The sequence below is a fragment of the Anomaloglossus baeobatrachus genome, chromosome 10, assembly GCF_048569485.1.
Source record: "Anomaloglossus baeobatrachus isolate aAnoBae1 chromosome 10, aAnoBae1.hap1, whole genome shotgun sequence".
NCBI lineage: Eukaryota > Metazoa > Chordata > Amphibia > Anura > Aromobatidae > Anomaloglossus > Anomaloglossus baeobatrachus.
Genome location: NC_134362.1, coordinates 142,096,075 through 142,111,814, shown reverse-complemented (window position 1 = coordinate 142,111,814; position 15,740 = coordinate 142,096,075). Strand labels below are relative to the sequence as shown.

Here is a 15,740-nt window from a genome sequence, read left to right as displayed (position 1 = left end):
TTGCGACACCTGGCTGCCACGGGTAAAAGACCGCTGGGTGAGAGACATTCTGTCTCACGGTTACAGGATAGAGTTCAGCTCTCGTCCCCCGACTCGATTCTTCAGGTCATCCCCGCCTCCCGAGCGAGCCGAGGCTCTTCTACAGGTGCTGGGCACTCTGAAGGCAGAAGGAGTTGTGGTCCCTGTTTCTCTTCAGCAACAGGGTCACGGTTTTTATTCCAACCGGTTTGTGGTCCCAAAGAAGGACGGGTCTTTCCGTCCTGGCCTGGACCTGAAACTGCTCAACAAACACGTAAAGAACAGGCGGTTCCGGATGGAATCCCTCCGCTCCGTCATCGCCTCAATGTCCCAGGGAGATTTCCTTGCATCGATCGATATCAAAGATGCTTATCTCCACGTACCGATTGCTCCAGAGCACCAGCGCTTCTTGCGCTTCGCCATAGGAGACGAACACCTGCAGTTCGTGGCACTGCCGTTCGGCCTGGCAACAGCCCCACGGGTTTTCACCAAGGTTATGGCTACTGTAATAGCGGTCCTCCACTCTCAGGGTCACTCGGTGATCCCTTACTTGGACGATCTCCTGATCAAGGCACCCTCTCAAGAGGCATGCCAACACAGCCTCGACGCTACTCTGGAGACTCTCCAGAGTTTCGGGTGGATCATCAATTTTCCAAAGTCAAATCTGACACCGGCCCAATCGCTGACATATCTTGGCATGGAGTTTCATACCCTCTCAGCGATAGTGAAGCTTCCGCTGATCAAGCAGCGGTCGCTACAGAAGGGGGTACAATCTCTCCTGCAAGGTCAGGCATACCCCTTGAGGCGCCTCATGCACTTCCTGGGGAAGATGGTGGCAGCAATGGAGGCAGTCCCTTTCGCGCAGTTTCACCTGCGTCCTCTTCAATGGGACATCCTTCGCAAATGGGACAGGAAGCCGACGTCCCTCGACAGGAACGTCTCTCTCTCTCAGGCGACAAAAGCTTCCCTTCGGTGGTGGCTTCTTCCCACTTCATTATCGAAGGGGAAATCCTTCCTACCCCCATCCTGGGAGGTGGTCACGACGGACGCGAGTCTGTCAGGGTGGGGAGCGGTTTTTCTCCACCACAGGGCTCAGGGTACGTGGACCCGGCAAGAGTCCTCACTTCAGATCAATGTTCTGGAAATACGGGCAGTGTACCTTGCCCTGAAAGCGTTCCAGCAGTGGCTGGAAGGCAAGCAGATCCGAATTCAGTCGGACAATTCCACAGCGGTGGCATACATCAACCACCAAGGCGGCACACGCAGTCGGCAAGCCTTCCAGGAAGTCCGGCGGATCTTGATGTGGGTGGAAGCCACGGCCTCCACCATCTCTGCAGTTCACATCCCGGGCGTGGAAAACTGGGAAGCAGATTATCTCAGTCGCCAGGGCATGGACGCAAGGGAATGGTCCCTTCACCCGGACGTGTTTCAGGAGATCTGTTGCCGCTGGGGGGTGCCGGACGTCGACCTCATGGCGTCCCGGCACAACAACAAGGTACCGACGTTCATGGCACGGTCTCAAGATCCCAGAGCTATGGCGGCAGACGCCTTAGTTCAGGATTGGTCGCAGTTTCAGCTCCCTTATGTGTTTCCTCCGCTGGCACTGTTGCCCAGAGTGTTACGCAAGATCAGGGCCGACTGCCGCCGCGTCATCCTCGTCGCTCCAGACTGGCCGAGGAGGTCGTGGTACCCGGATCTGTGGCATCTCACGGTCGACCAACCGTGGGCACTACCAGACCGACCAGACTTGCTGTCTCAAGGGCCGTTTTTCCATCTGAATTCTGCGGCCCTCAACCTGACTGTGTGGCCATTGAGTCCTGGATCCTAGCGTCTTCAGGATTATCTCAAGAGGTCATTGCCACTATGAGACAGGCTAGGAAACCAACGTCCGCCAAGATCTACCACAGGACGTGGAAAATTTTCCTGTCATGGTGCTCTGCTCAGGGTTTTTCTCCCTGGCCTTTTGCCTTGCCCACTTTTCTGTCCTTCCTTCAATCTGGACTTGAAAAGGGTTTGTCGCTCGGCTCCCTTAAGGGACAAGTCTCAGCGCTCTCTGTGTTTTTCCAGAAGCGCCTAGCTAGACTTCCACAGGTACGCACGTTCCTGCAGGGGGTTTGTCACATCGTTCCTCCTTACAAGCGGCCGTTAGAACCCTGGGATCTGAACAGGGTGCTGATGGCTCTTCAGAAACCACCATTCGAGCCAATGAGGGATATTTCTCTCACGCCTTTCGCAGAAAGTGGTCTTCCTAGTAGCAGTCACCTCTCTTCGGAGAGTGTCTGAGCTAGCACCGTTGTCGTGCAAAGCCCCTTTCCTGGTGTTTCACCAGGACAAGGTGGTTCTGCGTCCGGTTCCGGAATTTCTCCCCAAGGTGGTATCCCCTTTTCATCTCAATCAGGATATCTCCTTACCCTCTTTTTGTCCTCATCCAGTTCACCAATGTGAAAAGGATTTGCACTTGTTAGATCTGGTGAGAGCACTCAGACTCTACATTTCTCGTACGGCGCCCCTGCGCCGCTCGGATGCACTCTTTGTCCTTGTCGCTGGCCAGCGTAAAGGGTCACAGGCTTCCAAATCAACCCTGGCTCGGTGGATCAAGGAGCCAATTCTCGAAGCTTACCGTTCTGCTGGGCTTCCGGTTCCCGCAGGGCTGAAGGCCCATTCTACCAGAGCCGTGGGCGCGTCCTGGGCTTTGAGGCACCAGGCTACGGCTCAGCAGGTGTGTCAGGCGGCTACCTGGTCGAGCCTGCACACTTTCACGAAACACTATCAGGTGCATACCTATGCTTCGGCGGATGCCAGCCTAGGTAGACGAGTCCTTCAGGCGGCGGTTGCCCACCTGTAGGAAGGGGCCGTTTTACGGCTCCATTACGAGGTATTATTTTACCCACCCAGGGACTGCTTTTGGACGTCCCAATTGTCTGGGTCTCCCAATGGAGCGACAAAGAAGAAGGGAATTTTGTTTACTTACCGTAAATTCCTTTTCTTCTAGCTCCAATTGGGAGACCCAGCACCCGCCCCTGTTTTTTTGTGTACACATGTTGTTCATGTTAAATGGTTTCAGTTCTCCGATATTCCTTCGGATTGAAGTTACTTTAAACCAGTTTATAATTTTTTTTCCTCCTTCTTGCTTTTGCACCAAAACTGAGGAGCCCGTGGGAGCACGGGGGGTGTATAGGCAGAAGGGGAGGGGCTTTACACTTTTAGTGTAATACTTTGTGCGGCCTCCGGAGGCATAGCCTATACACCCAATTGTCTGGGTCTCCCAATTGGAGCTAGAAGAAAAGGAATTTACGGTAAGTAAACAAAATTCCCTTCGTTAAATTGACAAAACTTAAAGGCTGTGAGTGAAGCAGGAGGCGGCATGAAGGTGGGAATAGAGCTGGAGTGACAGAGGCGGGGGAATTTCAATGTCTTGAAATCACTTCAGCCTTAATCACACAATGGTTCAAAGGCCAACTCTTCAGTAACTGAGGAACAGACTGTTAAGGTAATGTTATTGCAGGCTTAATCTGTGAAAGCTACAAGAGCATATAAATATTTCTTCATCGTTCCTTATGGGAGACCCAGACCATGGGTGTATAGCTTCTGCCTCTGGAGGACACACAAAGTACTACACTAAAAAGTGTAGCTCCTCCCTCCTAGCATATACACCCCCTGGTAGCCAGTCCTAGCCAGTTTCAATGCTTTGTGTTCAGGAGGTCACACACACACATGCATTCTCTGATTTTTGATTTTTTTGATTTCAAAGATTTGGAAGAAAAGCGGTTCCAGTCTGGACTCCCGGCATGTCCCTTCTCACCCCACTGTGTCGGCGGTGCTGTTAAGGTTGATTTTACAAGGCTGGAGTCTTCACATGCCGCGCTCCTTCACCATCCCCTGAGGCTCTGGCTTGAAGTGGGAGCCATCACGGTTCTCACTGCTTTGCAGGAGACCGGTCTCCATCCGCAGCCCTTTCAGGATCCTGCCGGACGGAGCACTCACCTCCCAGGGACCTGGCACCTGCGTCTCACAAGCTAAGTACTGAGACGTTATTACCACAGAAAGTGGTCTTTCCAGGGGTCCCTTGTACTTTATATATTGGGGAGAGTGTGTTATATGACTTTCTTAACATTTCCGGCCGGTTCTCCAGTTTTCACTGGAGAACCGCGCCGATGGTGCCTGCACGCTGGCCGCATGTTTAAATCTAGGCCCCGGCTTCGCCAGCATCCCCCTCTGGCAGAAAGGCATCAGTATACCTTAAAGAGAACAAGGAGTGTGTTCCTTAACCACTCCAGTTTTCAGCCCACTGTGACCAAGCCCAGAGCCTGTCCTGACAGACGCTCCCAAAGCGTGGTTCTGATGACTGTTTCCCCCTTCCACCAGAGGTGGTCAAGGAGTGGGCTCATTCACCAAGGGTGGTCCCTCCGGTGTCTAGACTTTCAGCCCGGATAGTTGTATCAGTGGCTGACGGCACCTCTGTAAGGATCCCACTGTACATTAATTCTGTGCTGGACCTCAATCCGGTATCAGAGGAGCAACCCTCTCTGGCAAAAAGGCACCAGTTTACCTTGCCTAAGAGAACAAGGAGTGTGTTCCTTAACCACTCCAGTTTTCAGGCCACTGTGACCAAGCCCAGGGTCTGCTCTGACAAACGCTTCCCAAAACGTGGTTCTGATGACAGTTTTCCCTTTCCACCAGAGGTGGTCAAGGAGTGGGCTCATTCACCAAAGGTGGTCCCTCCGGTGTTTAGACTCTCAGCCCGGACCGTTGTATCAGTGGCTGATGGCTCCTCACATAAGGTTTTGCTGTCCGCCAGGTTGTCCTTCTGGCCAAATCTGTATGGAGGCGGCAGGGGCCTCGTTCTCCCCAGCTTTTGCAGCAGTGCGGGCTTTCAAAGCCATCTCTGCTTCTCTAGAGGAGATGCATTCCCTCACAGGGACTCTATGCCCGAAATGGTTGCCTTAACTTCCAGACTTCAGTCTTTTCATCCTATCCCATGTCTGCCATGCTGGAGGCTCCGCACTGCGGTGGCCTCGGCTAATTTCCTCACTATCCGCAGGCTCCTGTGGCTTCGGAAGTGGAAGGCAGATGCTTCTAAAGAAGTTCCTTGCTGGGCTCCCTTTTGCTGGGACCAGACTATTCGGGAACAACTGGATGAAATTATTAAGGAAGCTCTTGGCGGGAAGAGTTCTTCCATGCCACAAACCTAAACCAGGAAACCTGTCCAGGGCAGGAATCAGTCGAGGTTTCGTTCTTTTCGTTCCTCCATCTGATCGTTCTCTAAGCCCTCGGCCTCGTCCACTAGCTCAGCCAAGGATCGTAAACCCAAATGGCGCACGAAGCCGCGTCCTCAGAATACCGCAGGAGATGCTGCCACTAAGTCAGCCTCCTCCTGGCTATCTGGCCACGCCAGCAACGTCCTTGGTCGGTGGCAGGCTCTCCCACTTTGGCGACGTATGGTTTTAACACGTCTCCGATCAGTGGGTGCGGGATACCATCTCCCACGGCTACAGGATAGAATTCTATCCAGCCCGCCAAACAGATTTTTTCTGTCAACTCCCCCCTGCTCCAAGGCCGCCGCCTTCTCACAGGCCGTGGCATTCTTGCAGGCCAATGGAGTAATTGTACCGGTTCCCGACTGGGAACGGTTCTGAGATTTCTGCTTAAATCTATTCCTAGTCCCCGAAGAGGGCGGTGCCTTCCGACCTGGATTTCAAGCTTCTCAAGCATGTTCAGGTGCGGCATTTTCGCATGCAGTCTCTGCGATCAATCAATGACCCAAGGAGATTCCCTAGCATCCATCGACATCAGAGATGCCTATCTGCATGGGCCAATCGCAGTTTCACACCAGCGTTGGCTACGTTTTGCAATCGGAGTGGTCCAATTCGTGGCTCTTCCCTTGGGGTTAGCCACGGCCCCTCGAGTATTCTCAAGGTCGGGGCAGCTGTGATTGCGGTCCTGCACCTCTAGGGGTTGGCAGTGATCCTTTTGTCCTGGACGGCCTTCTAGTCTGGGCTTCATCCAGTGCAGACTGTTAGCGGAGTGCCCCGCTCACTCTCGCCACTCTAACCAATTCGGGTGGCTTGTCATTCTGTCCAAGTCCACTCTGACTTCGACCCAGAAGTTCACGTACCCAGGGACGCAATTCGAGACTGTCGGCACTTGTGAAGCTGCCCTTAGTCAAACAGCAGTCCCTCCGCTGGCGGTCGACGTCGTTCCATCAGGCACCTAATTCAGGTGCTGGATCAGATGGTGGCGTCAATGGAAACGATTCCCTTGCCCAGTTCCATCTGCGTCCTCTGCGGCTGGATATTTTCCGCTGTTGGAACAAGCGGACTTCCTCCTTCCACGGGGTGGTGGCTTCGCCACAGACCAGTGGCTCGTTTCAGTGGTGGCTTCGGCCCCTCTGTCTCAGGGACGCTCCTTCCTGGCCCCGTCCCGGGTGATCCTCACCAGGATGCTAGTCTATCCGGCTGGGGAGCAGTATATCTCCACCATGGAGCGCAGGGCACTTGGACTCTGTCAGAATCAGCCCTCTGGATCAATGTGCTGAAATCAGAGCTGTGTTTCTAGCTCTCTAAGCCTTTCACCATCTGTTGGCGGCCAGGCACATTCGAGTCCAGTCAGACAACGCGACAGCGTTTTGCCTACATCAACCTCCAGGGCGGGACACTCAGCCGCCTGGCAATGTTGGAGGTTCAACGCATTCTTCAGTGGACGGAGGACTCCTAGTCCACCATATCCGCAGCCCACATCCCAGACGTGGAAAACTGGGAGGCAGATTATCTCAGCCGTCAAACCGTGGCTCCACGATCCTCAGGTTTTTGCGGCAGACGCACTGGTTCAAGTTTGGTCCCAGCTTCGTCTGTCTTGCGTGTTTCACCCTCTAGCTCTTGCCCAGAGTCCTGCGCAAGATCAGAAAGGAGGGCCGTCGGGTCATTCTCATTACTCCAGACTGACCCAGGCAAGCTTGGTACCCTGACCTGCTCAATCTGTCCGTAGAGGTGCCATGGCATCTCCCGGACTGTCCAGACCTTCTCTCACGAGGTCCGTCTTTCCGCCAGAATCCTGCGGCTCTCAGATTGACGGCGTGGCTTTTGAGTCCTGGTTCTTGACGACTTCTGGTATCCCTCCTGAAGTCATCTCCACTATGACTCGAGCTCGGAAGTATCCTTTGGCCTTTTGGCCTTGCCGACCCTCCTGTCCCTTCTACAGTCCGGTCTGCAGCTAGGACTATCCCTCAATTCCCTTAAGGGACAGGTCTCGGCTCTGTCAGTGTTGTGCCAGCGGCGTATCGCCCGGCTGGCTCAGGTGCGCTCCTTCATTCAGGGCGCATCTCACATCATTCCGCCTTACCGGCGGCCTTTGCAACCCTGGGACCTTAATCTGGTCCTCACGGCTTCCGGAAACCCCCTTTGAGCCTCTTAGGGAGGTTTCTTTGTTTCGTCTTTCACAGAAAGTGGTCTTTCTAGTGGCCATAACTTCCCTCAAGAGAGTCTCTGTTTTGGCTGTACTCTCTTCGGAGTCACCCCTTTTTATGGTTTTTCATCAAGACAAGGTGGTTCTCCGTCCGACTCCGGACTTTCTCCCTAAGGTGGTTGCTGCTTCCACCTTAACCGGGGCATTTTCCCTGCCTTCCTTTTGTCCGGCTCCTGTTCATCGCTTTGAAAAGGCGTTGCATACTCTGGATCTGGTGCGGGCGCTCCGGATCTATGTGTCTCGCACCGCTGTTCTTAGGCGGTGCACCTCTTTTGTGCTGACCACTGGTCAGCGTAAGGGCCTCTCGGCATCTAAGCCGACCCTGGCTCGTTGGATTAGGTCGGCCATTTCCGATACCTACCAGTGTACTCAAGTGCCTCTCCCGCCGGGGATCAAGGCACACTTGACCAGAGCTGTCGGTGCCTCTTAGGCTTTCAGGCCCAGGCTACGGCTCAGCAGGTCTGTCAGACTGCCACTTGGATTAGTCTGCATACCTTTTTCGAAGCACTACCAAGTGCATGCTCATGCTTCGGCAGATGCGAGCTTGGGCAGACGCATCCTTCAGGCGGCTGTCGCCCATTTGTGAAGTTAGGTTTCGCCTACTTCTCAGTTTTTCTGTTTATTCCCACCCATGGACTGCTTTGGAACGTCCCATGGTCTGGGTCTCCCATAAGGAACGATGAAGAAAAAGAGAATTTTGTTACTTACCGTAAATTATTTTTCTTATAGTTCCGACATGGGAGACCCAGCACCCTCCCTGTTGCCTGTTGGCAGGTTTCTTGTTCCGTGTGTTTTCACCGGCTGTTGTTGCTGTAGACAGAGGTTCCGGTTGTTCCGGGTTTTGCTCTCTCTACTTGTGGGTGGATGTCCTCCTTCAGCTTTTGCACTAAACTGGCTAGGACTGGCTACCAGGGGGTGTATATGCTAGGAGGGAGGAGCTACACTTTTTAGTGTAGTACTTTGTGTGTCCTCCGGAGGCAGAAGCTATACACCCATGGTCTGGGTCTCCCATGTCGGAACTATAAGAAAAAGAATTTACGGTAAGTAACAAAATTCTCTTTTTTCAGGGGTGAAATCCTGCTAACAGATTCCCATTAGTAGAGCACCTAGCACCACAGTACACCCATGTATTTGACCGTTACATGTTCTTTTCTGTTAAAGGGAACCTGTCACCACTTTTTTGGACTATAATCTGCGGCCACCACTATGCTTATATACAGCATTCTAACATGTATATAAGAGCCCACGCCGGGGGTATAACAAACACTTTAGAATACTTACCTTATGGTCGTGCTGTAGACCTTATGGGCGTCCTCATTGTTTGGTGCCGGCGCCACCCCTTTTGGCCATTTTTGTCCTTTCTGAAGCCAGGGTGCATGACACGGCTACGTCATACACACTCGCCGGTCCTGCGCAGGCGCACTAAAATACTTTGATCTGCCCTGCTTAGGACCGGAATGCTGGCAAGTGTGTATGTCGGACCAGTCATGCACTGTGGCTAGAGAAGGAGAACAAAGATGGCCAAAAGAGGCGGCACAGGAGAACGGAGACTCCCATTAGGCCCACAGCACGACCGTTGGTTAAGTATTATAAAGTGTTTTTTGTTATACCCCTGGCCTGGGCTCTTATATACAGCATGTTAGAATGCTGTATATAAGAGCCTGGTGGTGGTGGCTGCAGCTTATAGGCCGAAAAAGTGGTGACAGGTTCTCTTTAAAGAATGTCGCACTTGTGTAAAGTGTTAGTTCATTCTGCAGCATAACAAGAATTTTCATCCTAAAATTTTCAGATTGCTTCTGGCTTCTTGACGCCTTACTCCAGTACACTTCATATGGAGTGTTACCAGCAAGTCTCAGTCACTCTGAAAGCAGACAGAAGCCTCCAAACGGGGAAGGTCTTGTCCCAGCAGAGAGAATGGAAGGTAAGTGTGTAAAATATGGCAAATTCAAGCCTGCTGTTTTTAATGGATCACATTTTATTATGGGGATCTGTGGATGACACGATCTGTGGAGAGTATATGCATATTAAGGAGGGGGTGGGAAGTGGGCATTGTATAGACTTCACACAATGCGAAGTGCCACAGCAAGCTCTGAATAGACATCAGGGGCTGCCGGTAGATGTACCACACTTCACATTAGTTCTTGATAAACTGTTGTATTTTCAGGAAACCATCTTCATCGTTACTCCAAAGTGTTAGAAGCTCATCTGGGAGATCCTAAACCTCGGCCATTGCCCGCTTGTCCTCATCTATCTTGGGCCAAACCACTGCCCCTCAATGAAACTGCTCCTAGGTGTGTGTAATCCATGGAAATGTTAGTTTGTCATAACAATTGGAGTGGTGTTTAGCTCTTGCCACACACGTTACCATGCCTAAATCTAGACTATTACAGGCTTGTGATTCAGTTTTATCTTTCTCCAGTAACCTGTGGAAACATCAGAAACTGCTTTCAATAGATCTAGACAAAGTGGTTTTACCCAACATCCGACAGAATCGGCCACAAGTGAGGCCCCTATCACCTGGTGAAAGTGGAGCATGGGATATACCTGGAGGTTGGTGGATTACTTTATATGCTCACTGTACATGTTGGAGACCTGGTGTCTAGATCTCCCTGCTTCCCTCCTGAGGTCACTGAAGGCTGTACAGGAGCAGCGTATACAGTAAAGGTTATGAAATAATTACCACTCAATTTATTTTCTTCGGCGCTCTATTGGGAGACCCAGACGATTGGGTGTATAGCACTGCCTCCGGAGGCCACACAAAGCAATTACACCAAAAAGTGTAAGGCCCCTCCCCTTCTGGCTATACACCCCCAGTGGGATCACTGGCTCACCAGTTTTCTGCTTTGTGCGAAGGAGGTCAGACATCCACGCATAGCTCCACTGTTTGTAGTCAGCAGTAGCTGCTGGCTCTATCGGATGGAAGAAAAGAGGGCCCATATAGGGCCCCCAGCATGCTCCCTTCTCACCCGCGGTTGGTGCTTGTAAGGTTGAGGTACCTATTGCTGGTACGGAGGCTGGAGCCCACATGCTGTTTTCCTTCCACATCCCCTTAGGGCTCTGTGGAAGTGGGATCTTGCCGGCCCCCAAGCCCTGGGGCCGGGCTCCATCCACAGACCCATAGAACCTGCTGGATTGGGAGCGGGAGTGCCGTTCAGGGACAAGGCCCTGCAACTTTCAGGTACTCTGTGTCCCCGGCAGGCACGGACACTCTCAGGGCCTGCTGAGCGTTGTAGTGCGCCGGGGACAGTGGCGATGTACGCTGGGGGTTAGGTCACTGCAGCTTTGCTGAGTGACGTTGTGTATTGGGAACTACTGCGCCGACCGCTCCTGGAGCGGCGGCGCAGCTGCGACTTATGGTGCGCCGGGGGCTTTGCGCCGACCGCGCTTTTACGGCGGCGGCGCTTCTAACTTTAGCCCCCGGCTTCTGCGGCCTAGCGCCGCTTCGTTCCCGCCCCCACCCTGTCAATCAGGGTAGGGGAGAGACGCTGCTCAATAGGCAGCGCCGAGGGCTGGAGCTTTATTTACATGCTCCAGCCCTCTCACTAGGCACAAGGGGAAGCAGACTTCCCGCTCTTCGTCGGTGTACGCCCAGGGCCCGCCCCCCCTCTCCACAAGGACGCCGGCAGCCATTACATGCGATCTGGCTGGGGAGAGGCAGCAGGCTCTGGGAGACCCAGACTAGAGGGATTTCTGACGTCCACACACCGCTCCTAAGCGGGCGGTAAGCTGCACAGTAGTGCTGGCCCCTCTAGTGCCTCAGTGATATATTAGGGTACTTTTTTCTTGGTAATATATATATATATATATATATATATATATATATATATATATATATATATATATATATATATATATATATATATATATATATATATATATATATATATATATATATATATATATATATATATATATATATATATATATATATATATATATATATATATATATATATATATATATATATATATATATATATCTATCTGCACTGTAGGTCGCTTCTTGGCTGGACACCCTGTACTGCTCTGAGGAGGCAGCAACATGTCATCCGCAAAACGCAAGGCTGCCAAGGCACGGGCTGTGTGCACTGTTTGTACTGCATGTGGGGCTGATCTACCGGCAGGCTCCAATGATTCACATTGTGTGCAATGTTCAGTCCCAGTGGCACTTCGTCAGCCAGAGCCTATTGTGGTGGTAGCCCAGGCAGCGACGCCTGTGAACCCTGCCCCGGTGACGGGGACAGACTTTGCAGTGTTTGCTGATAAGATGTCTGAGGCCATGACAAAAATCCTGGAGACCTTGCAGGCCAGGCCAGTTCCTCAGACCATGGACACTGCTGTGGCTATGCTCTCTGGTCCCCCTCAGTTGGAACTAATCCGTACTTCAAGGGGGTCTCAGGCATCACAAGCTGAAGTCTCTGACTCAGATGACAGTCCCAGGCAGCCTAAGCGAGCTCGCTGGGAAAGACCCTCCACGTCATCACACTGCTCAGGGTCTCAGCGAGAAGAGTCTCTCTGTGATGAGACTGAGGACGGTGATCAGGATTCTAATCCTGAGGCCCCTCTCAATCTGGATGCCCCTGATGGTGACGCCATGGTTAATGACCTTATATCGGCCATTAATAGACTGTTGGATATTTCTCCCCCAGCCCCTTCTGCAGAGGAGACAGCTGCACAGCAGGAGAAGTTCCATTTCCTGTATCCCAAGCGTAAATTAAGTGCTTTTTTGGACCACTCTGACTTCAGAGAATCAATCCAGAAGCACGACGCTCATCCAGACAAGCGTTTCTCTAAACGTTCTAAGGATACCCGTTATCCTTTTCCCTCTGAAGTAGCCAAACGCTGGACCCAGTGCCCAAAGGTGGATCCCCCAATTTCCAAGCTTGCGGCTAGATCCATAGTCGCAGTAGAGGATGGCGCTTCACTTAAAGATGCCAACGACAGACAGATGGACCTTTGGTTGAAATCTGTCTATGAAGCTATCGGTGCGTCGTTTGCTCCAGCATTCGCGGCCGTGTGGGCTCTACAAGCTATTTCAGCTGGTTTAGCACAGGTGGATGCTATCATACATCCAGCAGTGCCACAGGTGGCGTCCCTAACTTCGCAAATGTCTGCGTTTGCGACCTATGCTATCAATGCTGTCCTAGAATCTACGAGCCGTACCTCTATGGCGGCCGCCAATTCTGTGGTTTTGCGCAGAGCCTTATGGTTAAAGGACTGGAAAGCAGATGCTGGTTCCAAAAAATGTTTAACCAGCTTGCCATTATCTAGAGACAGACTGTTTGGTGAGCCATTGGCTGAAATCATAAAACAGTCCAAGGGCAAGGACTCTTCCTTGCCACAGCCCAGAGCAAGTAAACCTCAACAGAAAAAGTGGCAGTCGAGGTTTCGGTCCTTTCGAGGCTCGGGCAAGCCCCAATTCTCCTCGTCCAAAGGGACTCAGAAAGGACAAGGGAGCTCAGATTCCTGGCGGGCTCACTCACGCCCCAGGAAAGCAAATGGAGGAACCGCTTCCAAGGCGGCTACCTCATGACTTTCGGCCTCCGCCCTCCGCATCCTCGGTCGGTGGTAGGCTCTCCCGCTTTTGCGACATTTGGCTGTCACAGGTCAAAGACCGGTGGGTAACAGACATTTTGTCTCGCGGGTACAGAATCGAGTTCAGTTCTCGGCCTCCACTTCGGTTCTTCAGAACCTCCCCAACACCCCAACCGAGCAGATGCCCTGCTGCAGGCGGTGGACTCTCTAAGAGCAGAAGGAGTCGTGATCCCTGTCCCCCCTCTGGAACGGGGGCGAGGATTTTACTCCAATCTCTTTGTGGTTCCAAAAAAGGACGGCTCCTTCCGTCCTGTTCTGGACCTAAAACTGCTCAACAAGCATGTGAACGCCAGGCGGTTCCGGATGGAATCCCTCCGCTCAGTCATTGCCTCAATGTCCCAAGGAGATTTCCTAGCATCAATAGACATCAAAGATGCTTATCTCCACGTGCCGATTGCTACAGAGCACCAACGCTTTCTACGCTTCGTGATAGGAGACTAACATCTTCAGTTCGTGGCTCTGCCATTTGGTCTGGCGACAGCCCCCCGGGTGTTCACCAAGATCATGGCAGCAGTGGTAGCAGTCTTGCACTCTCACGGACACTCTGTGATCCCTTACTTGGACGATCTACTGGTCAAGGCACCCTCTCAGGAGGCATGCCAACTCAGCCTGAATTTTGCACTGGAGACTCTCCAGGCGTTCGGGTGGATCATCAACTTCCCAAAGTCAAATCTGTCACCGACCCAATCACTAACGTATCTTGGCATGGAGTTTCATACTCTCTCAGCGATAGTGAAGCTTCCGCTGAGCAAGCAGCGGTCACTACAGACAGGGGTGCAGGCTCTCCTTCAAAGTCAGTCGCACTCCTTAAGACGCCTCATGCACTTCCTCGGGAAGATGGTGGCGGCAATAGAGGCGGTTCCGTTTGCGCAGTTTCATCTGCGTCCACTTCAATGGGACATTCTCCGCCAATGGGACGGGAAGTCGACATCCCTGGACAGGAAAGTCTCCCTTTCCCAGACGGCCAAGGACTCTCTGCAGTGGTGGCTCCTGTCCACCTCATTATCACAGGGAAGATCCTTCCTACCACCGTCCTGGGCGGTGGTCACGACAGACGCGAGTCTGTCAGGGTGGGGAGCAGTGTTTCTCCACCACAGGGCTCAGGGTACGTGGACTCAGCAGGAGTCCACCCTTCAGATCAATGTTCTGGAAATCAGAGCAGTGTTTCTTGCCCTACTAGCCTTCCAGCAGTGGCTGGAAGGGAAGCAGATCCGAATTCAATCGGACAACTCCACAGCGGTGGCATACATCAATCACCAAGGAGGGACTCGCAGTCGGCAAGCCTTCCAGGAGGTCCGGCGCATTATGATGTGGGTGGAAGCCACGGCCTCCACCATATCCGCAGTTCACATCCCCGGCGTAGAAAACTGGGAAGCAGACTTCCTCAGTCGCCAGGGCATGGACGCAGGGGAATGGTCCCTTCACCCGGACGTGTTTCAGGAAATCTGTCGCCGGTGGGGAAGGCCGGACGTCGACCTAATGGCGTCCCGGCACAACAACAAGGTCCCAACATTCATGGCACGGTCTCGCGATCAAAGAGCTCTAGCAGCAGACGCCCTAGTGCAAGATTGGTCGCAGTTCCGGCTCCCTTATGTGTTTCCACCTCTGGCACTCTTGCCCAGAGTGCTACGCAAGATCAGATCCGACTGCAGCCGCGTCATACTCGTCGCTCCAGACTGGCCGAGGAGGGCGTGGTATCCGGATCTGTGGCATCTCACGGTCGGCCAACCGTGGGCACTACCAGACCGACCAGACTTACTGTCCCAAGGGCCGTTTTTCCATCGGAATTCTGCGGCCCTCAACCTGACTGCGTGGCCATTGAGTCCTGGATCCTAGCGTCTTCAGGCTTATCCCAAGGGGTCGTTGCCACCATGAGACAGGCTAGAAAGCCCACGTCTGCTAAGATCTACCACAGAACGTGGAGGATATTCTTATCCTGGTGCTCTGCTCAGGGAGTGTCTCCCTGGCCATTTGCATTACCTACCCTTCTTTCTTTCCTGCAATCTGGGTTAGAAAAAGGTTTGTCGCTCGGCTCCCTTAAAGGACAGGTCTCGGCGCTATCCGTCTTTTTTCAGAAGCGTCTAGCACGACTTTCTAAGGTGCGCACGTTCCTACAGGGGGTTTGCCATATCGTTCCCCCGTACAAGCGGCCGTTAGATCCATGGGATCTGAACAGGGTACTAGTTGCCCTCCAGAAGCCGCCCTTCGAGCCTCTGAAGGAGGTTTCACTTTCTAGACTTTCACAGAAAGTGGCTTTTCTGGTAGCGATCACATCTCTTCGGAGAGTGTCTGAGCTAGCAGCGTTGTCTTCCAAGGCTCCCTTCCTGGTCTTCCACCAGGACAAGGTAGTGCTGCGCCCCATTCAGGAGTTTCTCCCGAAGGTGGTATCCTCTTTTCTTTTTCGCTCCTAATTGGGAGACCCAGACAGTGGGTGTATAGCTACTGCCCTCTGGAGGCCGCACAAAGAACTACACTTAAAAGTGTAAGGCCCCTCCCCTTCTGGCTATACACCCTCCCGTAGGAGTACAGATTCCTCAGTTTTAGCTTTGTGCGCAAGGAGGTCAGACACGCACGCATAGCTCCATTGTTTTTAGTCAGCAGCAGCTGCTGACTATGTCGGATGGAAGAAAAGGGGGCCCATAAACAGGGCTCCCAGCATGCTCCCTT

The 15,740-nt window shown here is 52.6% G+C and overlaps 1 protein-coding gene across 3 annotated transcripts in view; it reads left to right on the top strand.

The window, feature by feature from the left end:
• The window catches only part of MBTPS1 (membrane bound transcription factor peptidase, site 1), a 124,895-nt gene that overhangs the window by 94,001 nt on the left and 15,154 nt on the right, over window positions 1–15,740 (top strand). For all 3 annotated transcript variants that reach the window (XM_075325698.1, XM_075325701.1, XM_075325699.1), the window contains 3 exons: window positions 9,269–9,400; window positions 9,644–9,770; window positions 9,899–10,029. In XM_075325698.1, coding sequence (XP_075181813.1) covers window positions 9,269–9,400; window positions 9,644–9,770; window positions 9,899–10,029 — 390 coding nt within the window. The remainder of the gene's footprint in view (window positions 1–9,268; window positions 9,401–9,643; window positions 9,771–9,898; window positions 10,030–15,740) is intronic.